At 45.9% G+C, this 27,662-nt stretch overlaps 1 protein-coding gene across 20 annotated transcripts in view; it reads left to right on the top strand.

The window, feature by feature from the left end:
• mpp7a (membrane protein, palmitoylated 7a (MAGUK p55 subfamily member 7)) overlaps positions 1–27,662 on the top strand; it is a 779,450-nt gene that overhangs the window by 685,066 nt on the left and 66,722 nt on the right. For all 20 annotated transcript variants that reach the window (XR_005460776.1, XM_038798233.1, XM_038798231.1 and 17 more), the window contains one exon: positions 22,699–22,779. Coding sequence is in view for 19 of the 20 variants with exons in the window: in XM_038798233.1 (XP_038654161.1) it covers positions 22,699–22,779 (81 nt within the window). In the remaining variant the exon portion in view is untranslated. The remainder of the gene's footprint in view (positions 1–22,698; positions 22,780–27,662) is intronic.

Raw genomic sequence — 27,662 nt, 5'->3', positions numbered from 1 at the left:
CTCCCCCAGGGGTTTTACTTACCTTTGCGACCCGGGCTGGAACTCCTCAATGGAGAGAGTCACGGTAGCACAGTTGCTTCATAGCATCAGGGTCCCATATTCGATTCCCGGTTTGGATCACTGTGCCGAGTTTGCACTTTCTCCCTGTGTCTGCCTGGGTTTTCTCCGGGTGCTCCGGTTTCCTCCCACAGTCCAAAGATGTGCAGATTAGGTGGATTGTCTATGCTAAATTGCCCTTAGTGTCCAAAAAGGTTAGGCGGGGTTGCTGGATTACAGGGATAGGATGGAGGAGCAGGCTTAGGTGGGGTGCAGACTCGATCGGCCTCTTCTGCACTGTAAATTCTATGATTCTATGAACTGAACCCAGTTTTTGAATGCCTGTTGTAAATCAGCATGTCGTCAAGTACTGAATGTTTAGTGAGGAGGATCATGTGGTGGGGAGGCCTGCTAATAATAAAATGTAGTAAAATGTATTTAATTGAAAGGGCAGGAACCTCATTTCATCACCGGGGTGGGAAAAATCGGGAAACGAGATCCCGCCGTCGAGAATCTCATTTCCTGACTCTCGCAGGATTTTGCCCCCACCTGCTATTTACACACTCAGCAGACGCACGCGCAAAATTGCCCCCTGAGTTTTGCAGCACAAAAGCGGCCCGTCGGCCCATAGCGCCTGCGCCGACTATCATGCACCTTTCCTAATCCTATTTTCCAGCACTTGGTTCATAGCCTTGTGTGCTATGGCATTTCGAGTGCTCATTTAAATGTTTCTTAAATGCTGTGAGGGCTCCTGCATCTACCACCCTTTCAGACAGTGAGTTCCAGATTTCCACCACCCTCTGGGTGAAAAAGGTTTGACTCTCATTCCCTCTAAATCTCCTTCCCAGTACCTTAAATCTATGCTCCCTGGTTATTGGCCTCTCAACTAAGGGGAAAGGTTCCTTTCTATCTACACTATCTACGTCCCTCATAATTTTGTACACCTTGATCAGGTCCTCACTCAACCTTCTCTGTTCCATTCAAATCAACCCCAGTCTAAACAGCCTCTTTTCATGGCTGAAATGCTCCAGCCCAGGCAGATCCTGGCGAATCTCCTCTGTAATCACATCCTTCCTCTGGTGTGGTGACCAGAACTGCACACAGTTCTCTCGCTGTAAAATAAGGAGCTCCATCATAACTTCCCTGCTCTTAGAAGTATCCCACATACCTTTTTTAACCGGCTTGTGCGCCTGTCCCGCTGTCTTCAGGGACCTTTGGACATAGGTTCCAAGGTCCTTCTGGTCCTCTATACTTCCTAGTGTATTACCGTTCATTGCCTATTCCCTTGCCTTTTTAGTCCCCCCCAAAATGCAACATCTCTCACTTTTCAGGGTTAAAATCCATTTGCCACTGTTCTGCCCATGACCAGCCCATCTATATTGTCCTGTAATCGCAGGCTTACCTCTTCGCTATTTGTGACACCACCAATTTTCATGTCATCTGCCAACTTACTGATAACATCTCCTACTTTCATGTCTAGATCTTCAATTTACACTACAAACAGCAAGGACAGAGCACCAATCTCTGCGGTACACCACTGCAAACAGGATTCCAGTCACATAAACAACTGTGGACCAAAACCCTCTGCCTCCTGTACTAAGCCAATTTTGGATCCAATTTGCCAGGATCCCATGGGCTCTTACAACCTTGATCGGTCTCTCAAGCAGGACCTTGTGAAAAGTTATACTCCCATGTGTTAATGAACACCTTCAATTCATCTGCCTTACCCGTAAGACTCCTTGTATTGAAGTAATTGCCATCCAGCCTTGCTATATTCCTTTATGCCTTAACATCGCTATCTTAGTCCTGCCTTCCAGATTAACTTGGCTTTTCTTCTATATTTGGCTGTGCATCACCCTCTACTCTATCTCTAGTCCATGCCACATTCCCCTGCTAAATTAGTTTAATACCCCTCAACAGCCTAGCAAACCTCGCCGCATTGATGCTGGTCCTGTTTCGGTTCAAATGCAACCCATCAGACTTGTACAGGTCCCAGTTTCCCCAGAAACAAACCCAGTGATCCAGGAAACTAATGCCTTCCCTCCTGCATCATCTATTCAGCCATGCATTCATCTGCTCTATCCTCCTATTCCTATATTCACTAACATGTGTCATCGGAAGTAATCTAGAGATTACAACCTTTGAGATCCAGTTTTTCACTCTACTACCTAGCTTCCTAAATTCTTGTTTCAGTACCTCATCTCCGTTTCTACCTATGTCATTGATACCAATATGAACCATGACCTCTAACTGTTCACCCTCCTCCTTCAGAATGTCCGGTAACCATTCAGTGACATCCTTTTGTAAAGACGAGAAAGCAAGTTGTTGGCGAGAATAGTTCCTCGCAGTGCCATACATTCTCCTTTCTGCAGTCTTCCCAGATAAAATGTAGCTACGAATCCATTGGCAGTGCAAGGCAGTGTGATTGTTAAAAGAGGAATGGAGGAAATAAATTGGTGCAGACCCCAGAAGAACAGGAAGTAAAGAAAGATTCCGAGCAGACCCCTTTGCCAAACAACCAGGATGCAACACCACTCCACAGTCGACAACTGGCCCAGAATGAAAAATGTATCTATTGACACTGAACTCCATCATAAACTCCAGTCAATCCCCTTCAGGCAGATCAAGATTAAAGCCCACAGACTGACATCTCGAGGGACATACATTCCACCAGACTGACATACCACCAGGGCTCAGCACTGAAATCATCAGAGATCATCCTGCTTAATTATGTCACAGTTCAGTAAAGACAGTTTTGTAATTCTCAGAATGTGGTATTTGCTTGCAAGACCAGCATTTGTTTTCCACCTATAGTTGCTGGAGAAGGTGCTGATGCATTTGAGTGGCTTGCAGTGCTACTTCAGAAGACGGTTTAGAATCAGCTACTTTGATCTGGTACTGGAGTCACTTTATAGACTTTTTAGGATTCTCTAAAGGAATCAGTTGAGCCTTCTACAACCATCCAGTATGATTACTTTTACCAACACCAGCTTTTTATTTCAGGAATGAAAAAAAATCTATTCATAAACTGCTATGGTGGCACATTCTCTTGATTATTAGTCCAGTAACATAAGCACTCAATTACAGTGCCTGCACTCATTTACCAATGAAAACATTCTCAAAAAAAATTATGAATATATTTACAAATGTTTTCATTGGAAAATGTGTAAAAAAAAATTGTTTTTCTTAAGTCTATCTAGTACTTATGGGGCAACAGTGACTGCACGTTTTTGATCCCCTTCCTTCTACCCTTGACCTTGTCTCCCCAGTGACATGTGGTTAGTGTTAAATACAATCGGATCACTCAATGTTCGTGACATAGAACATTCTTAGATCAGCATGAGACCAGTAAAAATTAGGTTACTCTGCCCAGAATAATTTACTCATAATATTTTTTTAAAATATTTCTAAAATTGGACCACATTGCTCCTTGATAGCTTGTCAGGTATGATAAAATATTGGCTATCTTTTTTTAAGGGCTTAAATTCAGGTACCCACACTGACAGTTAAATTTGAGTCTTTAGTACACAAGTTTCCCTCATTCTCACCCAAGCATTAAATAGAGCATTTGAGTTCTAGCCCGTTCCCATAGAAGTGTTCCTTGTATAAAAGAGTCAACACTAGCTGTGATGAAGCCTAATTGTCCTGAACGTGTTGCTTTTCTAGTTCACTAAAGAATGTGTAATAGCAGAGAACAGCACTGGGAATCAAGTGGTTTTAAACTGCACTGAGAAGTATTGCTGCTGTTACATATTTCAGGTTGTATTTCTTCTTATCATGTGACAGTGAAATTTGTGTTCTGCACATTCAGCTCATTAGGTTTCCTTGGCTCTATAATTACCCTGATGTACTGGCTGAGAAGTGTTTAATGCATTTGTCTGAAATTTCTTCCTATGCTATTTTAGGAGAGCCTTTAACCCGTATTAAATTTTTAAAAAAGGTGGGTGACTCCATTGGAATAACAGAATAATTTCAGGCAAATGCATTTTGAGCATTCATGTACTAACATTACATTGTGTAATTTCAGGGATAGCCTGACGAACATCTTGTACAAATACAGTGTAACATCAATGCTTTTATGCTGAATTCTCCAAGGTAAAACTCTCCATGAGCGCGATTCTCCGAAACGGAGAGAAACAGCCGATGCCCGAGTGAAACCCGTAGTATTTCACTCCGGCGTCGGAGGCCGCTCCCCGCCCCCTATTCTCTCCCCCCTCCCGGGGGGCTAGGAGCGGCATTGCGCGAATCTCGGGCACCGGGCCTTGACGCTTGCGTCAAAGCGGCGCGCCGAAAATGACGCGGCCGGCGGCACCTAAGTGACGTCAGCCGCGCATGCGCAGGTTGGCCGGCTCCAACCCACGCATGCGCGGTTGCCGTCTTCCCCTCCGTTGCCCCGCAAGACATGGCGGCTTGATCTTGCGGGGCGGCGGAGGGAAAAGAGTGCATCTCTTAGAGACGCCGGCCCGACGATCGGTGGGCACCGATCGCGGGCCAGACATCTGATGAGCACACCCGTGGTGCTCGATCCTCTCTCCGCCTCCCACAGGCCCCACACTTACCTGTCGCGCGATGTTCACACCGGCAGCAACCAGGTGTGGTTGCCGCCGCCGTGAACCGGTCGGGGTCGTCAGGCCGCTCAGCCCATCTGGGCCGGAGAATCGCCGGTTGCCGTGAAAAACGGCGAGTGGTGATTCTCCGAGACATTATGGGCGGGGGGGTGGGGGGGGTGGGAGAACCGCAGGGGGTGCCACGGCGGCGTGGCGTCATTCGCCCGGCCCTCCCACGATTCTCCACCCCGACGTGGGGAGCGGAGAATTGCGGCCCATGTCTTTTTCGGAGGTTTTCTACTTGCCCTCCCACCTCTGAAGGTTCGTGTCATGTCATGTCCCACTATATTATGAACTCTCAGTAAAACCCACCACCATCCCGACCGTCCCCGCCATCCCAGGGATCTGATACGACCATGTGATGGAATGGCCAGCTCGCCTCCAGGTGGACAGTGGAAATTGCTACCGTGGGCAGGAGTCAGACGTTGGCATGTGATAGGGAGCACCAGTGCTCATCGCAGAGCGGGTTGTCATCATCCTCCATCCCATGGATCAGACTCGGTCCTATTGCCAACCCAGGGCCCTAACCCTGCGATTCGGCAGGTATATATCACGGAGGGAGTTGCAGGCGGAGTGTGGCCTAGGGGGCGGGGGCTGAGAGGGTGTGGGGTTGGGATGCAGTGTCTCCCCTGGCCAGTGCCCCCCCCCCCCCCCGGTCGGTGAACCTGGAGACGATCAGAGCGTCCCGTTGACCCTGGTGTACACATAGTGTGGCCTCCCTTGCCTGCCTGGGCCCCATGTCCTGCGCATTCTCGCCTTCTGTATGGGTGATGTTGTAGCGGGTCTCCACGTTGGTCTGTGGCCTCCGGATAGCCACGAATGTAGTGGATAACCCCTGTCACCCAAGTGCCAACCCCCCTTCCGTCGGGCGTCTAGAAGATGTCAGGAATCATCGAGTGTGCCAGGAAGAAGCGCCGTGTACACTGCCCGGGTATCGGGCGCAGAGGTGAATGATGTGTTGCTGATGGTCACATATCAGCTGCATGTTCTTCGAGCGGAACCCCTTTTAGTTGGTGTAGAGCGGCCTGTCATCTGCAGGTGCCCGTAGGGGGACATGCATCCCGTCAATCACCTAGACCCGGGGCATTCCGGCGATAGTGACGAACCCCGCCACCCAGGCAGCATTGAAATGGATGCATTGAGCTGCCTGGGCCTATAGGGCCTCAGATGCATCTGTGCACCGAGGTCTGTGAGATCGCAGACAGGTCCGCACTCGGTGCCTGGAAGAAGCCCGTGGCGTAAACTTTGAAGGCAAGTGTCACCTTGACAGCCACCAGGAGTGGGAGTCCTCCCCGATACCCCACGGTGCCAGGTGTACCATAATTTGGCAGTTATGCCGCACTGTCTCTCTGCTCAACCGGAGTCTGGCAGCATGCTCGGTGTGCAAGTCCTCGAATGACGGGCGGTGCCGTTGCTCACGAGACCTCGTGCGGCTTCTCCTTGGCACTACCTTCTCCTCGGCCTGTTGGGTGGCTCACTCTCTATCCTGGGCAGCTGCCACATATTCCTCTGCGGACGCTCCGCTGCTGCATGCCCCGCTCCTGCAACTTTCTCCTCGAGCAGTTCCAGCTTGTGCAGCCGCAGGGCATCCCCTAGGGCTGCAGCAACTAGCAGGAAGGTCATCATTGCTGGTTGAATTCCAATATCCATTGTCTGCATGGGGTGAAGCAACAGTGCTACCCACTAAAGCAGTGATACAACATTATAAAGCAGTAATCAAACTTGTTTTACTTACTAAATACTGCATCTTTCATTTTTCAGTCCCCAAGTTCTGTACTGAAACAGTCCCATGAGTTGTTTGGGTTTGCTCAAACAAAATCCAAACAACAGGTGTTTCCGAAGAATAGATTTACGGACTGAAGAGGTTATCGTGGATTAAGTTTTAATAGTTAAATAGATTTTTTTCCATATAGTTGAGACCTGGTTACACAATTATTCTAGTTAGATAAACCTACTTTCCAGTCATAGCAAAAAGAAACTTCACTGGCATGTTTTTGATGTGGAATTTGTCTAATCCAGATATGGATAAAATGGAAATCATTTGGGTAGGATTGAGATACGCAAGGGAAACAAGAACAGTTCTGGACATCTGCTATAGATCTTCAGGTCAATTGGAAAGGTTTGACAAAGAGCTTTGTAGTTAATGTCCAGATAAAGACATGAAGGAAATAAATAGAAGGTTTGCTGATAGAGTTACAAGAGAGTTGGGAGAAGGTTAGTATTGAGCATAAACGTCATACGTTGGGCTGAATAATCTGTTTCTAAACTGCACAATCCATATAATTCTATAATTCTGTCAAGCATCCTTCCCAAGTGGTATGTAACCTTTCAATACGTTACGTTTAGTACTTCTAAACATGATCCACTTTGCTTCTATGCTTTTCCTCTCCAGCAGCCCTGTCCAATCCAATTTCCTTAGTTCACCCCTCAGAATCTTTCTTTCTAAAGATGAATGCATCTATTGTACTCACTCTTGTTTCCATCATGAGATGAATCTTAAGTACTACCATATTAAAGTTACCATTGCCAAGATGTTCTTTGCTATACTATCCCATGTTAGTAACTTAATATTATGTTTAATAGCTCAACTCTGTGGGTCCCTTGACCATGTAACAATCCAAGATTGTGCCATGCATCATGTTTTGACTCTTGGTTTTACACTTTACAAGTTTACCAATTTATCTTTGGGAAACTAAAATCACCTAGAACAATTGTATGTATTCCGGTACACATTATACGTATTTAACTACAAAGCTCTTGACCTGAAGATCTATAGCAGATGTTCAGAATTAGTCTGGTTTCCTTCACATGTCTCAATCCTACCCAAATGGTTTCCGTCCTATTCATACCTGGATTAGACAAATCCATCTCAGTGTAATGAAGTTCTCATCCACATAAAAACACATACCCATGAAGTTTCCTTTTCCTATTTCCGGAAAGTAGGTTCACCTAACTAGTCACTGCAGAACCTGGATTTGGATTTGGATTTTGTTTATTGTCACGTGTACTGAGATACAGTTAAAAATATTTTTCTGCGAGCAGCTCAACAGATCAATAAGTACATGAAAATAAAAGAAAATAAAATGCATAATAGGGGAACACGAGGTACACAATGTAACTACATTACACCGGCATTGGGTGAAGCATACAGGGATGTAGTGTTAATCAGGTCAGTCCATAAGAGGGTCGTTTAGGAGCTGGTAACGGCGGTGAAGAAACTGTTTTTGAGTCTGTTCATTCACGTCCTCAGACTTTTGTATCTCCTGCCCGATGGAAGAGTAAGCCGGGTGGGAGAGATTTTTGATTATGCTGCCCACTTTCCCAAAGCAGTGGGAGGTGTCGAGGGAGTCAATGGATGGGAGGCAGGTTCGTATGGGCTGTGTTCACGACCCTGAAGTTTCTTGCGAATCAAACTACATGGAAAAAACGTAATCCACTGTAACCGCTCCAGTGTGGAAACCTGTTGTTTGAATTGTCTTTGAGCAGCCCAAGCAACTCACAAACTGTTTCAGTACAGAACTTTGGGAGCTGAAACATGGAAATTGCAGTATTTAGGTAAGTAAAACAAGTTTGATTGCGGCTTTATAATGTATCACTGTTACGTGTTTCAGGTAAATACTTATATCAAAGGTGTTTTCTGGTTCTCTCATTTGTGGTCAGGCATTGTAACATCATTCTATAAATCTATAAAATTCCAAAATCCAGGAATGACTTGATCCCAAGCATTCATTGGGGAGGTTACAGTACGTATACATGCTTGCCACCTGTTGCACTGAAAGAAAGTGCATTTTAAATGTTAATAGAGTTAGAGAGGTCTGGAGATGTAACAACTGGCGTGGACAGATTAAAAGCATCCAAGTAAGCAACAATGGAAGTAATCACAGAATTTCTACAGTGCAGAAGGAGGCCATTCAGCCCATTGAATCTGCCCCGAACCTTGAAAAGCACCCTCCCCAAGCCCACTCTTTTTTTTATAAATTTAGTGTACCCGATTAATGTTTTCCAATTAAGGGGCAATTTAGCGAGGCCAATCCACCTAGCCAGCACACCTTTGGGTTGTGGGGCGAAACCCACGCAAACAGGGGGAGAATGGGCAAACTCCACACGGACAGTGACACAGAGCCGGGATCGAACCTGGGACCTCGGCGCCATGAGGCTGCAGAGCTAACCCACTACACCACCGTGCTGCCCCAAGCTCACTCCCTATTCCTGGAAACCCACCCAGCTCTGTAGGGCATTAAGGGGCAATTTAGCATGGCCAATCCATCTTCCCTGCATATCTTTGGACTGTAGGAGGAAACCCGAGCACCTGCAGGAAACCCACGTAGCACAAGGAGAAAGTGCAAACCCCACACAGTCACCCAAGGTCTGAATTGAACCTCGGTCCTGTCGCTGGGAGGCGTGAAGTTAAAAACTCACCACTATTCTTAAAATTCCCCCTATACCAAAAAGGGTCGATAATCTAAATAGTGAACAGGGATTCTCACTCCCTGACTCCTGTGCAGGCTTAGGTGGGTGCTATTCAGGTCAAACTATGTTTTCAAGTTATCCCCCGGTATAACCCATACCTTCACAGAAGAATTTTACCTACTTACCACTTAATAGCATCCATATCCTGGGTCCTGCGTTGCTAAGTAAGCAAAGTAGGCTTTGTAATAACCACTGTTTCAGGTTAAAACTTTTAAGTTATTTTATTATTATATTTTTTCTTTTAAAAGATACAATCACTGTCTTTACAGAAAAGTAAAAAGATCTTGCTTCTGGATTCTCCTGGTTGGTTGAAGAAACCTTCAGGCCCACCTTGATAATCACTCTTCTTTAGATTTTGGTCTTCCTCAGATGTATTCGCTGTTCTGCTCGGTTGCTATGCTCTATCTTTCCCATGTACCGAGGTGTGAGAGCTGTCTCTCTCTCTTCTTTAGCTTTTGGTCTTTCTCAGATGGATTCACTGTTCTAATCGGCTGCTTTGCTCTGTCCCTTTCCCATAACCGAGCTATGAGAGCTGACTCTGAGCTGTCTCCTTTCTTAGGGTTTATATATCTTTCTAACAGTTATTAAGTTTTTATGACTTTATTGTAAATTAACTTTTATTTCACTTGGATTGTAAAAGGTACCTTTAATCTGAATTTTTCTAACGTGACTAAGTATTCATTTTGACCATGACCTCATCTCATAGATCTCTGATTACATTGTATCCTTTGTGATGTTCAAAAATGCGTTGATTTCAAAGTGGTGTGACTTTTGATTCCTGTTATTTCTATAGTTTTATTATTATCAAATTGTGTCCCCCAACTCATAATTTTGACTTTGATTTCGGTCTAACGTGTGTTCCCGTAGACACGTTGTCTCCAGCTTTCTTTAATTTACCTGATGTCAGCAGAACTTCACACCTTTGTCACCTAATTCAGCTGAAACCCTTATCCATTCTTTTCCATCTGCTTACCTAACTTCAAAAGGAGGTGCGAAACATTGCTTTTAGCTGTATACTAAAATTCATTCGATTGTGCCTTGAAAGACCTGCGTGTTTTGTTTGCTAAGCCTGTTTGACAAAGGCTGTCTGCATTTCAAAGCCCTCTCCTGCAGCTGCTGTTAACCCTTCGTGGGAATTTTCCCTACATTCGCGATGTTTCTTAAATCAGGTATTGCCAGACCTCCATGTTTCAAATGACATATCTTTTCATATTTTCAATTACAGGCGGCAGCTAACCACTGTGCCACCGTGCCACCCTTTATGCAGGGCAGAAAGTGAAGAGATGACAGTTCATAAATTATGATGATAATGCTGATATGGTGACCCAACAAATGTTAAATTTAGGACCATGGAGATTAAGAATTTGGTCAGCTTGAATGAAAAATTATATTTGAACAGCAAAGATATTTTTAAAATTATAATTGTTTCCAAATACGGGGAAATATTGATCCAATATATGACCAAAAATATATCAAATGAATTTTTGTGCATTCACTGAGTCAACATCAAATTCACCCCAGCACAGAAATTAAATTGTATCGTAATAAATAGAAATGTCAGATAAGGCAATCACAGGCAGTCAAAGGAAAATGAAGGAATGATGAACCAGACCCAGGTGTATTTAATACAATAAAAACAGAATATGCTGGAAATAATCTGGCAGCATCTGTGGAGAGAGTGAAACAGAGGTAATGTTTCAGATCTATGGGCTGGGATTCTCTGACCCCGCGCCGGGTCGGAGAATCCCCAGAGGGACGCGAGAATCGCAGCCCGCCTACCCAGTGCCGGCTTACCGATTCTCCCCCGCCGATTCTACGGGGCCTGCGGCACTTGCGCCGTGCCAGTCGGGGGCCGTTGAAAGTGGCTCTCTGGGCCCAAATGGGCCGGGTTCAGCCGAGTCCCGCCGGCGTGGGTTACTCGGGTCCCACACGGTGGGACCTGGAAGGTGTGTGGCTGTCCTGGAGGGGGCGGCGGGGCAATCCGACCCCGCGGGAGGCCCCACGGTGGCCTGGCCCACGATCGGGGCCTATCGATCGGCGGTGGCTTATGTTCCTGCATGCAAGGCCCCTGTAGGGCTCCGCCAGATTGCCAGGGGGGCCGGCGCAGAGAAGGGAACCCCGCGCATGTGCAGAATCACGCCGGCCGTTCCAGCACAGGCGTGGAATCACGCCGGCTGTTCTGCGCTGGCTGGAGCTGCGGGGAACACTCCGGCGCCGACCTAGCCCCCTAGTAAGGGGAGCATTCCTCAATATCGAGGACCGTTGACGCCTGAGTGCTTCGCGCCCCTTTTCTTGCAGGCGCGGGGACATAGCCCCATTATTGGAGAATCCTGCCCGTGATCTTTCCTAGAACTGGAAAAGGGGATCGAGGCCTGGTTTCGGGAGCCGTTCAGAGGAGGAGCAGCAGTCTCTGGGTGAGTATAAAAACTCACTTTAACCCGGGGATCGAGGCCTAGTTTCGGGAGCCGTTCAGAGGAGGAGGAGCAGTCTCTGGGTGAGTATAAAAACTCACTTTAACCCGGGGATCGAGGCCTAGTTTCGGGAGCCGTTCAGAGGAGGAGGAGCAGTCTCTGGGTGAGTATAAAAACTCACTTTAACCCGGGGATCGAGGCCTAGTTTCGGGAGCCGTTCAGAGGAGGAGGAGCAGTCTCTGGGTGAGTATACAGACCTAACGGTAACTTCCTGTTTTCCACTTTTTTTTCAAAAGTGACGTCAGAGGGAAGCTGTGATCTGATTGGTTGATAACCAATCTGCCCCAAATTTAAAACTCGTAAACTTAAATTAAACAAATTAATTAATTAGAGATGGCTGGTCAGGTGATGTGCTTAAGCTGCTTGATGTGGGAGCTGGCAGATCCCATTGCGAGCTGCAGCGACCACATCTGCAGTAAGTGTTGGCTGCTCGAAGAACTCCGACTCAGAGTTGATGAGCTGGAGTCTGAGCTTCACACACTGAGGCACATCCGGGAGGGGGAGGCTTACCTGGACACTTTGTTTCAGGAGGCAGTCACACCTAGAACATAGAACGATACAGCGCAGTACAGGCCCTTCGGCCCTCGATGTTGCACCGACATGGAAAAAATCTAAAGGCCATCTAACCTACACTATGCCCTTATCATCCATATGAATAAATTTTTAAATGCCCTCAATGTTGGCATGTTCACTACTGTTGCAGGTAGGGCATTCCACGGCCTCACCACTCTTTGCGTAAAAAACCCACCTCTGACCTCTGTCCTGTATCTATTACCCCTCAATTTAAGGCTATGTCCCCTCGTGCTAGCCACCTCCATCCGCGGGAGAAGGCTCTCGCTGTCCACCCTATCTAACCCTCTGATCATTTTGTATGCCTCTATTAAGTCACCTCTTAACCTTCTTCTCTCTAACGAAAACAACCTCAAGTCCATCAGCCTTTCCTCATAAGATTTTCCCTCCATACCAGGCAACATCCTGGTAAATCTCCTCTGCACCCGTTCCAAAGCTTCCACGTCCTTCCTATAATGAGGCGACCAGAACTGTACGCAATACTCCAAATGCGGCCGTACTAGAGTTTTGTACAACTGCAACATGACCTCATGGATCCGGAACTCAATCCCTCTACCAATAAAGGCCAACACACCATAGGCCTTCTTCACAACCCTATCAACCTGGGTGGCAACTTTCAGGGATCTATGTACATGGACACCGAGATCCCTCTGCTCATCCACACTACCAAGAATTTTACCATTAGCCAAATATTCCGCATTTCTGTTATTCTTTCCAAAGTGAATCACCTCACACTTCTCCACATTAAACTCCATTTGCCACCTCTCAGCCCAGCTCTGCAGCTTATCTATGTCCCTCTGTAACCTGCAACATCCTTCCGCACTGTCTACAACTCCACCGACTTTAGTGTCGTCTGCAAATTTACTCACCCATCCTTCTGCGCCCTCCTCTAGGTCATTTATAAAAATGACAAACAGCAACGGACCCAGAACAGATCCTTGTGGTACGCCACTCGTAACTGAACTCCATTCTGAACATTTCCCATCAACTACCACTCTCTGTCTTCTTTCAACTAGCCAATTTCTGATCCACATCTCTAAATCACCCTCAATCCCCAGCCTCCGTATTTTCTGCAATAGACGACCGTGGGGAACCTTATCAAACGCTTTACTGAAATCCATATACACCACATCAACTGCTCTACCCTCGTCTACCTGTTCAGTCACCTTCTCAAAGAACTCGATAAGGTTTGTGAGGCATGACCTACCCTTCACAAAACCATGCTGACTGTCCCTGTCAGAGTAAGGGACTGCTCCCTGTCAGAGTAAATAGTTTAAATCCTGCCAGTGGCCAGGGACAGCAGGGTGTGACTGCAAGTCAGGCAGGTAAAGGGAACCAGCAGTCAGGAACTCAGGAGCCTCAGCCCTTGACCCTGTCCAACAGGTACGAGGCACTTGCTCCCTGTGTGGATGGCGAACAGGGCTGCAGGAAGGATGAGTCAGCTGACCAAGGCACCATGGTTCAGCAGGCCATTCAAGGGGAGGAAGTAAATAGGCAAGTTGTAGTTGTAGGGGATTCTATTATCAGAGGGATAGATAGTATCCTTTGTGAGCAGGATAGAGGGTCCCGCATGGTATGTTGCCTGCCCGGTGCTAGGGTGCGGGACATCTCTGACCGGCTTGAAAGGATATTGGAGAGGGAGGGGGAGGATCCAGTTGTTGTGGTCCATGTCGGTACCAACAACTTAGGCAAGTCTAGGAAAGAGGACCTGTTTAGAGATTATAAAGAGCTAGGATTCAAATTAAAAAACAGGTCCTCAAGGGTCATAATCTCCGGATTACTGCCCGAGCAAATTGGCATAGGGAGGCAAGAATAAGGGAAGTTAACACATGGCTGAAAGAGTGGTGTGGGAAAGAGGGGTTCCTTTTCATGGGACACTGGCATCAGTTTTGGGATGGGGGGACCTATACCGTTGGGATGGTCTCCACCTGAACCGAGCTGGGACCAGTGTTCTGGCGAAAAGAGTAAATAGGGTGGTTAATAGGACTTTAAACTAGAGATTGGGGGGGAAGGGAAAGTCAGGGAACCAAGAGGTGAAGGAATCAGTGGGAAGCGTAGCTGCTTAGGATTACAAAAAATCACGAAAAGACAGAGCTCAGGAGAGGTTACGATAGTCCCCATCTCACAAAATATGACACAGTGTATGGAAAGGCTCAGTAAACCAAGGTCCACCACACTAAGAAAACAAAAAGGGACAGTCAATAGGGAATTAAAGGTGCTATATTTAAATGCCCGCAGTGTACGGAACAAGGTAGATGAGCTTGTGGCCCAGATTGTGACTGGCAGGTATGATGTGGTAGGCATCACAGAGACGTGGTTGCAGGGGGTTCAGGACTGGCAGTTAAACATCCAGGGATTTACAACCTATCGAAAAGACAGAGAGGTGGGTAGAGGGGGCGGGGTTGCCTTGTTAATTAGAAATGAAATTAAATCAATAGCACTAAACGATATAGGGTCAGACGATGTGGAGTCTGTGTGGGTAGAGTTGAGGAACCACAAAGGCAAAAAAACCATAATGGGAGTTATGTACAGGCCTCCTGACAGTGGTCAGGACCAGGGGCACAAAATGCACCACGAAATAGAAAGGGCATGTCAGAAAGGCAAGGTCACAGTGATCATGGGGGACTTCAATATGCAGGTGGACTGGGTAAATAATGTTGCCAGTGGACCCAAAGGAAGGGAATTCATTGAATGTTTACAGGATGGCTTTTTGGAACAGCTTGTGATGGAGCCCACGAGGGAACAGGCTATTCTGGTCTTAGTGTTATGTAATGAGCCAGAATTGATAAAAGATCTTAAAGTAAGGGAACACTTAGGAAGCAGTGATCATAATATGGTAGAATTCAGTCTGCAATTTGAAAGAAGGAAGGTAGAATCAGATGTAAAGGTTTTACACTTAAATAAAGGTAATTACAGGCGCATGAGGGAGGAACTGACGAAAATTGACTGGAAGCAGAGCCTAGTGGGAAAGACAGTAGAACAGCAATGGCAGGAATTTCTGGGAGTAATTGAGGACACAGTGCAGAGGTTCATCCCAAAGAAAAGAAAGGTTATCAGAGGGAGGATTAGGCAGCTATGGCTGACAAAGGAAGTCAGGGAATGCATCAAGGCAAAAGAGAGAGCCTATAATGTGGCAAAGAGTAATGGGAAGTCAGAAGATTGGGAAGGCTACAAAAACAAACAGAGGATAACAAAGAGAGAAATAAGGAAGGAGAGGATCAAATATGAAGGTAGGCTAGCCAGTAACATTAGGAATGATAGTAAAAGTTTCTTTAAATACATTAAAAACAAACGGGAGGCAAAAACAGACATTGGGCCGCTCCAAAATGACGCTGGTAATCTAGTGATGGGAGACAAGGAAATAGCTGAGGAACTTAATAAGTACTTTGCGTCAGTCTTCACAGTAGAAGACATGAGTAATATCCCAACAATTCAGGAAAGTCAGGGGGCAGAGTTGAATATGGTTGCCATCACAAAGGAGAAGGTGCTAGAGAAACTAAAAGGTCTGAAAATTGATAAATCTCCGGGCCCAGATGGGCTACATCCTAGAGTTCTAAAGGAGATAGCTGAAGAAATAGTGGAGGCGTTAGTTATGATCTTTCAAAAGTCACTGGAATCAGTGAAAGTCCCAGAGGATTGGAAAATCGCTGTTGTAACCCCCGTTCAAGAAGGGAACAAGAAAAAAGATGGAAAATTATAGGCCAATTAGCCTAACCTCGGTTGTTGGCAAAATTCTAGAATCCATCGTTAAGGATGAGATTTCTAAATTCTTGGAAGTGCAGGGTCGGATTAGGACAAGTCAGCATGGATTTAGTAAGGGGAGGTTGTGCCTGACAAACCTGTTAGAGTTCTTTGAAGAGATAACAAATAGGTTAGACCAAGGAGAGCCAATGGATGTTATCTATCTTGACTTCCAAAAGGCCTTTGACAAGGTGCGTCACGGGAGACTGCTGAGTAAAATAAGGGCCCATGGTATTCGAGGCAAGGTACTAACATGGATTGACGATTGGCTGTCAGACAGAAGGCAGAGAGTTGGGATAAAAGGTTCTTTTTCGGAATGGCAACCGGTGACAAGTAGTGTCCCGCAGGGTTCAGTGTTGGGGCCACAGCTGTTCTCTTTATATATTAACGATCTAGATGACGGGACTGGGGGCATTCTGGCCAAGTTTGCCGATGATACAAAGATAGGTGGAGGGGCAGGTAGTATCGAGGAGGTGGGGAGGCTGCAGAAAGATTTAGACAGTTTAGGAGAATGGTCCAAGAAGTGGCTGATGAAATTCAACGTGGGCAAGTGCGAGGTCTTGCACTTTGGAAAAAAGAATAGAGGCATGGACTATTTTCTAAACGGTGACAAAATTCATAATGCTAAAGTGCAAAGGGACTTGGGAGTCCTAGTCCAGGATTCTCTAAAGGTAAACTTGCAGGTTGAGTCCGTAATTAAGAAAGCAAATGTAATGTTGTCATTTATCTCAAGAGGCTTGGAATATAAAAGCAGGGATGTACTTCTGAGGCTTTATAAAGCACTAGTTAGGCCCCATTTAGAATACTGTGAGCAATTTTGGGCCCCACACCTCAGGAAGGACATACTGGCACTGGAGCGGGTCCAGCGGAGATTCACACGGATGATCCCAGGAATGGTAGGCCTAACATACGATGAACGTCTGAGGATCGTGGGATTATATTCATTGGAGTTTAGGAGGTTGAGGGGAGATCTAATAGAAATTTACAAGATAATGAATGGCTTGGATAGGATGGACGTAGGGAAGTTGTTTCCATTAGCAGGGGAGACTAGGACGCGGGGGCACAGCCTTAGAATAAAAGGGAGTCACTTTAGAACAGAGATGAGGAGAAATTTCTTCAGCCAGAGAGTGGTAGGTCTGTGGAATTCATTGCCACAGAGGGCGGTGGAGGCCGGGACATTGAGTGTCTTTAAGACAGAAATTGATAAATTCTTGATTTCTCGAGGAATTAAGGGCTATGGGGACAGAGCGGGTAAATGGAGTTGAAATCAACCATGATTGAATGGTGGAGTGGACTCAATGGGCCGAATGGCCTTACTTCCGCTCCTATGTCTTATGGTCTTAAAGATATAAATGGTTTGAACAAGTGCAGAGGAAGGGAAGGAAAGGTCAAAATGGAAGATCTCATAGGGTGAAAAGCAGGGACAATTAAATGACAGTGTAATATAAAAGGAGGTAGTTATGGGTTAAGGAAAGAAACCATAGGTGTGTCTCAAGGAGGCATCAATGGAAAAAGCAGAATAACTACTTACAGCTCCTGTCCAAAAACAAGAAAAAAACAAAAAAGAAATGTAACTGGGATGGAGGATCTGATTGTTGAGCTTAAGTATTGAGCCGGGTAGGCTGTAATGTGCCTTATTGAAAGATGAGGTGCTGTTCCCCAAGTTTACTTTGAGCTTTATTGGAACACTGTAGGAATCCAAGGTCAGAGTGGGAATGGAGTGGAGAATTAAAATGACAGATAACCGGAATCTTGGGGACATGTCAGAGGCTCAGTGGCAGCTGTTTCAAGGATTCTGTTAGTTCTATTAACAGCTCCTCTAGACACATTTATTTTTCCTTCACTTGTTCCATTACTGCCTCATTTTGCCTTGCACCATCATTATTTTGTAATTTAATGTTTCTTGCCTTCCACGAGATCTGTGAGCGAGTGAGGGAGGCCATTCAGGCGGATACCACAGAGCTTCCTTTGTTCTCTTCACTGACCCCTTACTTTTCTACCACTGTACTTACTTAAAACCAACTCTTTTGAAGTATTGTCGACCTGAAACATTGTGCTGGTTATTACAAACCTGCCCCTCACCATGCTGAGCGTGTTTTAAGTGGTGGAGGGAGAGTGGGCACGTAAAATATGATGGGTGGCTAGCCCACCATGTCCACACTCAACCTGGTCCCCATATTCAACTAAGCAGGCAGGTGCAGAAATCAGGCCATTTTTAAAATAAATTATTCATGGCCGATTGCACTTGTTACCAAACCAATTGACTGGAATATTGCACTGCCCAGGCCACAAAACCGTTATTACCATGAGAATAGAAACATAAAAAATAGAAGCAGGAGGAAGCCATTCGGCCCTTCGAGCTTGCGCAAACATTCATTATGATCATGGCTGATCATCAAGTTCGGTTCCTGATCCCATCTCCCCCATATCCCTTGATCCATTTAGCCCCAAGAGTTATAACTAATACCTTCTTGAAATTACACAAAGTTTAAGCCCCAACTACTTTCTGTGGTCGCAAGTTCCATTTTCTGGGTGAAAAAATTTCTTCTCGCATCAGTCCTAAAATGTTTACCCCTTATCTTTAAATTATGACTCTTGTTCTCGACTCTCCCACCATCGGGAACATTCTTTTTGAATCTACCCTGTCTAATCCTTTTAGTTTGTAAATTTCTATCAGATCCCCTCTTGCTCTTCAAAATTCCAATGAATATAATCCTAATCGATTTAGTGTCTCCTCATCTGACAGCCATCCCAGGAATTAGCCTGGCAAACCTTCGCTGCATTCCCTCCAGAGCAAGAACATCCTACCTCAGATAAGGACACCAAAACTGCACCCAATACTCCAGGTGTGCCCTCACCAATGCCCTGTACAATTGCAGTGAAGGAATTCTATTCCTATACTCAAATCCTCTTGATATGAAGGCCAACATACCATGTGCCTTCTTTACTGCCAATGTACCTGCGCATTTACTTTCAGCGACTGATGCACAAGGACACCAAGGTCTCGCTAAGTATCCACCTCTCTCCATTAACACCCATTCAAATAATAATCTGCATTCCTATTTTTGCTACCGAAGCGGATAACATCACATTTATCCGCATTATACTGCATCTGACATGTGCACACTCAATCAGCTTGTCTAAAACCCGCTGAAGCATCTCTACATCCTCTTCACAGCTCACCCTCCCATCCAACTTTGTATCATCTGCAAATCTGGAGGTAATACATTTAGTTCCCTTGTCCAAATCATTAATATATAATGTGAACAGTTGGGGTCCTAGCTCAGATCCCTGCCTGACAATCAGAAAAAGATCCATTTATTCCAACGTTTTGCTGCCTGTCTGCTAACCAGCTTTCTATTCATCCCGAAACACTTCCTGTAATCCCATGCGCTTTAAACTTTACATATTAATCTGCTATGTGAGACCTTGTCAAAAGCCTTCTGAAATTTAAATAAACCACATCCCCCGGTTCTCCCTGGTCAATTTTACTGGTTACATCTTTAAAGAATTCAAGTAGATTTGTCAAGCATGATTTTCCTTTCGTAAATCCATGCTGACTTTGTCTGATTGCACCACTGCTTCCAAATGTTGTGCAATGAAATCCTTGATAATGGATCCCAGCACACTGTTGGTGGGGGTGGAGGACATTGAGTACTCAACAATTATGGTGTCAGACCACGCACCACATTGGATAGATCTGCGGTAAGCACAGGGAAGTCCCAGCTCACGCAGTGGAGATTAGATGCAGGGCTGTTAGTGGACGACGAGATCTGTGAGTGAGTGAGGGAGGCCATTCAGGGGTATATAAAGAACAACAACACGGGAGACACCGCGGCTGGAGTGGTGTGGGAGGCATTGAAGGCGGTTATTAGAGGGGAATGTATTTCGATTCGGGCCCATAGGGAGAAGACAGAATGGGCGGAGCTTGACAGGTTGGCAGGAGAAATCTTACAGGTGGACAGGAGATATGCGGAGTCTCCGAATGAGGAGCTTCTAAAGAAGCGTCAGAGACTCCAAATGGAATTTGGGCTCCTTTCCACAGGTAAGGCAGAGGGACAGCTGAGGAGGGTAAAAGGGGCAATATATGAATATAGGGAGAAGGCTAGCAGGATGCTGGCACATCAGCTGAGGAAGCAGGAGACGGTGAGAGAAATAGGGAAAATAAAGGATATGAGGGGGAAGGTGTAGTGATGGACACGGGGGTGGTTAACGACATGTTCCGTGAATTCTATCATCAACTGTATGAGTCGGAATTCCCAGTCGTGGAGGAGGGTATGAATCAACTCCTGAGAGGCTAGATATATGAGGAGCTGGTGGATGGAGGTCTAAAAACTTATACACTTGGACTATGGAAATGCTGTGACCTTCAAGATTTTTGCAAGGATTTGGGTGATATGCTATGCAAGATCAGTTCACGAGGGAGGAAGGCATGTGTTATGAATTTGATTCTACCATAAGATATTTATGTGGATTAGACGATCCAAGTTATTTTCTTAAGCAGTCTAGTTGCTTGTCTTTTAAATAGAAGTTGTTTCTGACTGCTCAGTATCTGCTAGTGCCCGAGTGAGAATCATACAAAACTGCCTTGTGATCCAGACCAAATCTCCGTGTCTTAAGCACATGTACTTCCATTAATCGTTTTAGGTGGACCAAGATGAGGTAACGTTTGGTTCAGTTCGGAAGCTGTCTTGCAATTTTTTTAGGCAATGTGCAATGTATTTAATATGATGAAAGTAGCATCACACAAACTGTGTCTTATGTCTTCACACCATTACGAAAGAAAGTAAATGTGTATGTACTCCAGCCCATTTGGGATTCTTAAAGAAGAAAGATTGATTTGCTGTGTAATCTGCCTTGCCAGTGGTAACAAAGTTACCCCTTCCTTGCAGCTTTTCCATTACCTTAGCCAACATTACAACCTCGCTGATGCCTTGACTGAGTACTTAAATATTTGTATTGGTTCATAAAAATTCTCTCTTCTAAAACTAACAAAGAAATAAAACAGTTGTCAACACCAAGAATCCAGATTGCACATTTGCAATGAAATCACCTTTGATTTGATTATGGGTAACCAGCATGGTACTGTCTGGGAAAAGCACTCTCTTCCAGAACAGCGTTATCTGAAAATGTGCATTATGATGGTTCATTTGGGGGAGAAACAGCATTGTTTTTCAATTGTAACAGCATGGAAATGAAACAAGATCTTTAAGCTCAGGCTCAGAAGAGGGAAGTGCATAGTCAATTTAGGTTTAACTACCCAAAGGGTAGTGAATATGGAATGGCCTACCCAGGGAGGTAGTGGAAAAAGATCCAATGGAAATAATTAAGGATTAGACAGATATTTGAGGGATTTGGGGATTTGAAAGGTACTAGTTTGGGACCAGCCAGATGTAGTGCCGAATCTTTTCCAATTCTGTGCTTTCCTCTGTTTCTGAGTATTGGAAGCTGAAATAAAAACAGATGATGATCAAAATGCGCAAATTAGTTATTGTCTGAAAAACATCAACATTTTCAAGGAAGCCCTTCATTTGGAATCATTGTCGTTACTCCTTTGTAAATATTTCAAAACATTTAAATTGCTGACTACATGTTTTTGCATTTTGTATTACATTTTACCCAGAATGCAGGAACATCAGGAACCATCTAATACTTATATTTTTTGATGGCCCTTTGGGATTGAAGTTGTAATACATTTTTAAGGGCCAGGTGAATATTATAAGAATGATGGAAGGAACAGTAAAACTGTCTGGCAAGCTTTTACTGAAGATTATTTTGCACATAGCCCAGGAGCCTCAAACAGCTTAAATCTTTGGAAAGTGTTGTCAGGACTTTCAGCAAGGTGTTGGCTTTGGGATGTGTTTCCAAAAAAAATAAAGTGTTGGATACATTTATAGACTGTGTAGGAATAATCCACTTCTGGAATTGATAGTATATGAGCTGTTACAGCCAAGCAGATGGCTGGATGGAGGAGTGGGGGTGGTTTTGAGGGTTGAAAACCAAGGTGTGGAAGGATAATCATTGAAATTTTTACATTGAAATGTAAAATGTTATTTTTGTCTGTGAAGGAAAATCCTGTAAGTCAGAGATCTTGGTCATACTGCATCAGAATCCATACAGTGCAGAAGGAGCTCATTCAGCCCATCGATTCTGCACCCTACTTAAGCCCACTCCTCCACCTTATCCTAGTAACCTCACCTAACCTTTTGAACACTAAGGGCAATTTAGCATGGCCATTCCACCTAACCTGCACGCCTTTGGACTATGGGAGGAAACCGGTGCACCCGGAGGAAACCCACCCAGATACGGGGAGAAAGTGCAAATTCCGCACAGACAATCATCCCAGGGGCTGGTTTAGCTCACCAGGCTAAATCGCTGGCTTTTAAAGCAGACCAAGCAGGCCAGCAGCACGGTTCGATTCCCGTACCAGCCTCCCCGGACAGGCGCCGGAATGTGGCGACTAGGGGCTTTTCACAGTATCTTCATTGAAGCCTACTCGTGACAATAAGTGATTTTCATTTCATTTCATCCAAGGTTGGAATTGAACCCGGGTCCCTGGAGTTGTGAGGCAGTTGAATGGGGCCACCATATCGCACAAGGTTTAAGCCTGTATATATCCAACAAATCCATTTGGTACTCAATGTTTGGTTGATTGTCACACTATTGTAAACCAGATATTAGTAGCATTGGGCTGTTTACAACTGTTTTAGTATGAATTTGATTGAAAAATTTGGATTGGAGGGAATATTTATATGGTTATCGTTTGAGGGTTTTTTTTTCTAATTCTCTTCTTGCATTTTTAGGTCCTTCAGGGGTTGGGCTAAATGAGCTTAAAAGGAAACTGTTGATCAGTGACTCCCAGCACTATGGTGTAACAGTTCCACGTGAGTATGAGACGCTTCTCTTTCTCCATTTAAACAATAGCTTAGAGTTATTTATACCCTCAAACAATGACACAATGAAAGTAGAAAGAGTTGAATTTGCTCAGTTTGTTCATAATCAGAAAGGTCTTCCAATTATTTGTCAAGAACGTTTATTTTTAGAAGTTACTTTAGAGCTCAATTTTTTTTAGTCATTCTTGCAATTCTTTACACTTTATAATTCTCATCCAGCTGCGATGAAGAAATGGTGATATGACAATCTTTATTATTGTCACAAGTAGGCTTACATTAACACTGCAATGAAGTTACTGTGAAAATCCCCATGTCTTATATTTATGGGACGGGAACTTGCATGTGGAGACCTTTCCATGTGCCTGCTGCCGGTTACATAGTCTGACAGCAGGATTCTGTTTATATACTGCATGCATTGAGTTGTGATGTACAGAATGATTTCACAAGCAGCAAAATCACAATTTATTTTCCTGATACAGGGATATAACTTTTCCTCCTATGTTTTCTTCTCTTGTTCTCTCATACAATTTATAACATTCATGGGATTCCCCCCTCCCCGTTTAGAAATAATGGCCCGTAACTTCTGAGTTCCCCAGCATCTCATTTAGGGTGCACCCTTATGATGTGCTGGGAATCCCTCTCGGAATGGGTGGCACAGTTGCACAGTGGTTAGCACTGTTGCTTTGCAGTCCCAGGGTCAATTCCGGGCTTGGGTCACTGTCTGTATGGTGTCTACACGTTCTCCCTGTGTCTGCGTGGGTTTCCTCCAGGTGCTCTGGTTTCCTCCCACAAACCCCGAAAAACATGCTGTTCGTTAATTTGGACATTCTGAATTCTCCTTCAGTGTGCCCGAATAGGCACCGGAATGTGGCGACAAGGGGCTTTTCATAGCAACTTCATTGCAGTGTTAATGTAAGCCTACTTGCGACAATAAAGGTTAATAAATTAAATTATGATCCTGGACCAGACTCCCAAGGTTTTGATGTAGCCCAGTTAAGGGACTGGCAATCTTTTGTTCATCCGCAAAAAATTGCAACTTCTGACCTCATGTTCGACAGATGGATCAGCTGAAAATGGTTTGGCCTTGGTCCTTACTCTAAGGTCTGCCTACTGGGATGCACTGAATCTTGGATAATTGGCCCCAACAATCATAATCATCTTCACGCTAGGTATGGCTCTGGCCAGTGGAGAGTTTTCCATTTGATTCCCATTGACTTCAATTTTACTGGAGCCTCCTCATGCCACTGTTAGTGGGGATGAATTTGCAGAAATCACTCCACACTCCCAGTCTTCAAAGTAGTTTATTTTGCACCGGTGGGGAAAACACCTGGTCTATCCCATTGCTTCTCCAAAAATCAGTAGAAAGGTTCCAGCATATATATACTTCATAGAACGATACATTCACACAGTTCAATTTGACTGGTGGAAGTTGCCCCATCAAAGATGACCACTATTTCATTGTTTTAAGGGTCAGGGCTATCAAAATATATTTCCATATGATAACTTGGTAAGTGCTCCCCATTCATGAGAGAACAGTGGCGTACACTCACTGGCGGGTCACATGGGTTTCATTCATAGAAACCAGTGGGGTGGCTTTAACAAATGAGGCCTTCCCAGTTTTCTATCTTTGTGCTTTAAATTGCTATTCCCTTGCTCTTTGTTTTAAATAATGCTATCCCTGATTGCTGTCTAGTTTAAACTATTTATCAGGATCTTAGGTTGCGTGTCTTATCGTTATGCCTTTGTGTTCGTGCTAATGTCTTTGGGGGTGGGGGCTGATTCAGATTTACTATGTCCAGACAGGACACCATGGGCGCGATTCTCCGCCCCCCACGACGGGTCGGAGAATAGCGGGAGGGCCTTCCCGACATTTTTCCCGCCCTCCCGCTATTCTCCCCCCCCCCCCCCCCCCCCGCCCAACTCCCGACACGAATCGCTGCCACCGTTTTTTTACGGCCGGCAGCGATTCACAGCTGATAGATGGGCCGAAGTCCCAGCCCTTTACGCTGTTTTTACGAAGGGCAAACACACCTGGTCTGGCCGTTCGTAAAAACGGCGGGAACAACTCGCTTTTTATAACCATGGCACCGATTGGCACGGCAGTACCACGGCCGTGCCAAGGGTGCCATGGGCCCGCGATCGGTGAGCACCGATCGCGGGGAGCGGGCCCGATGCCCGCGCACTATTTCTCCTTCCGCCGCCCCGCAGTATCCATTCGCGGGGCGGCTGAGAGGCATCCCGGCCCGCGCATGCGCGGGTTTCGCGCAAATACGCGATGACGTCATCCGCGCATGCGCGGGTTGGAGTCTTCCAATCCGCGCATGCGCGGCTGACGTCATATGACGCATCAGCCGGCGCTAACTCCGGCAAGCGGGCTTAACGAAATTCGTTAAGCCCGTGATGCCGGACCTTATGGCGTCGGGCTGCTAGCCCCGACCGGGGACCAGAATTGGTTCCCGGTCGGGAAGGGGTGCGCTGGCGTCAAACCCGCCCGAGTTTGACGCCAGCCTTACGATTTCTCCCGTTTTGGGAGAATCGCGCCCCTGGTTTTCTATGGTGTCAGTTCTGAACTACAGAATCCCTGTCCTGGTTTGTCACAAAATGGATGCTGGGTGCCACCTTCGTGCCCTGATTTCTGCCCCCTAACACACCACACTCAGTCAGATGTCACCTTCGTGCCAAGTGCAATCACTGTCACCTCACCTCTGGAATTAAGGGGCGGGATTCTCTGAGCCTCCGCGCCAAAATTGCGATCGGCACGGGGCGGAGAATGGGAGTCAAAGCCGAGTTCAGATCTGACGGTGTTCCCGAGCCGCGAATCATGTGCACGCGGTCTACGCAGCGCCGGTCGGGGGCCATCGAAAGAGGCCACTGCAGCGATTCTCCAGCGTCAACTGGCCGAGTTCCCGATGGCGTGGTTCTCTCATGGTCCAATGTGTCGGGAACTCGGCGTGGCGGCTGCAGATTTAGTCCACAGCCGCCCTGGTGGGGGAGGCGGGGGAAGCCTTAATGGGGGGACAGCTAGGCTACCGATCGGGGGCCACCGATTCGTAGGCTCACACGCTCTGGGAGGGGTCTATATTTTCAGTGCCAGTCCACCATGTCGTGCGGGACCACCGCCGACGTGCGCATGCGTGGACCCCCGATTGGAAGTGCAGGGCCCGTATCTGCAGTCGGAACCATGAGGAGTACTCCACGGCGCTGCTAGCCCCCTCCAGGCAAGTGAATCGCTTTCTTGAGGAAAGTCCGGAATGATTTACCCGCGTTTTTTTCCCGGGCGTGGGGACATAACCCCATCATTGGAGAATCCCACCCAAGGTCTTTTATCCATGCGCAAAATTGTCCCAACTAACCTGTGCAGGCGGATGCAGTGAACCTTGTGGAAGCCAAAAAGTCAGAAACTTGCTGAAGTACAATCCTGTTTCAATTCTCCCAATGGCAGATTAATGGCAGGCCTTTCTTCCCACTAGCAGGTGGCACAATCAGTATTTGTATTTACTTGTATCTCAAGAATGCTCATTAAAGCAGCAGCCTGCCGGCATCCTGTCAGGCCTTTCAATCTTCCAGCACGCCAGTGGGAATTTCCATCAGCATCAAACCCAATTCCTAATGACTGGCTTCCCCAGTTTACCAGAGAGTTCTGGGTGAGAACAGCAACTTTCTGCCATAGTGGTGCACTGCTCCTCATGCACTGTTCACCAGGCAGACCAGTTTCTGCTTTCATCTTCATGCCGAGCTGGTCTTTATGGCCAGCACATGCTGCTAGACCCATGAACCCTCATGTGTCACCGAGTAGGGCCAGTACTGCAGCTGGGATTAGAGAATAAATTGATCTCCTTACCCTTGGTTTCACATAGAAGTGTTCATCTGGACAGTACTGTGCTGTGGGACTCATGCTGCCACTGCAACAAATGTTCGAATTTCGATCGGGGTGGAGTGCAAGGAGAGGCCGGGTGTAAGGGTATGTGGCCTGATGAAGACAAGGAGTCAATGTGGAAGGAAGGCTGGCAAGGTTGCGGAGGATGGGAGGGTGAGGCTCATGATGGCATGGCAGAGGGGTAAGGAGGTGGATGAAGAAGATGAACAATGGAAATTAGGGGGAAGACTGAGGGGAGAGAAACTGGCCCCCGACAAGGCTGCATGAAAAGCTCACAAACAAGCATCAAAGTTTGTTTACTGGAAGGGGATACACAAAGACTCCAGAGGCGGTAGGCAGAAGTCCAAGTGGAGCATGGTGCCTCGAAGGTGACTGGCTCTGGGGAGGTTGTTTCACTCGAGGAACAGACATCTTGTGGCTGCTCCGTGTTCCCTTGGGGTTGCTGATATCCTGCACGGTTTGGTGAAGATACTGAACTGGAAAGAGTGATATGAGTGTGCTGGACTGGTGTTTAAATATGGCACCGGGTCCTTCAAACCCGCAAGCTGATGGAGAACGTTCGTATCAACTGGTAGCCCACCGGGAGATTCGGAGGAGAACTCGCTTGTGCATAATTGCTATCCCGACTATTAAAAGCCCATCAAAACATTTTTTTTAAAGTTTGGCTGCTATTAACTTGTAACTATAATACACTTTCAGTGCCAAGTTTTAAATAAACATGAAAAGGTTTCATAACCCATGTCAATGACAATTAAACTGGCTTTTAGGTGACTGGTAAAATTGTTGAGAATATTTGCTTACAAATGTACATCAAACACTTACTGTTGCTGCTGGTCGAAGAGCTGTTGTGGAGGGCTGGTAACAGTGGATTAAATGTATGCTGTCAAAAACCATTCACTGCTTGTAACAAATTTCTCCAAGGCTTTATTTGTTAAACATGGGTAACTGATTGAGAGGACTTGCATTTATACAGCACCATTTACAACTTTAGAACCTC

The sequence above is a fragment of the Scyliorhinus canicula genome, chromosome 5 (assembly GCF_902713615.1).
Source record: "Scyliorhinus canicula chromosome 5, sScyCan1.1, whole genome shotgun sequence".
NCBI classification, from domain to species: Eukaryota; Metazoa; Chordata; class Chondrichthyes; order Carcharhiniformes; family Scyliorhinidae; genus Scyliorhinus; species Scyliorhinus canicula.
This window is presented reverse-complemented; position numbering and strand designations above follow the sequence as displayed.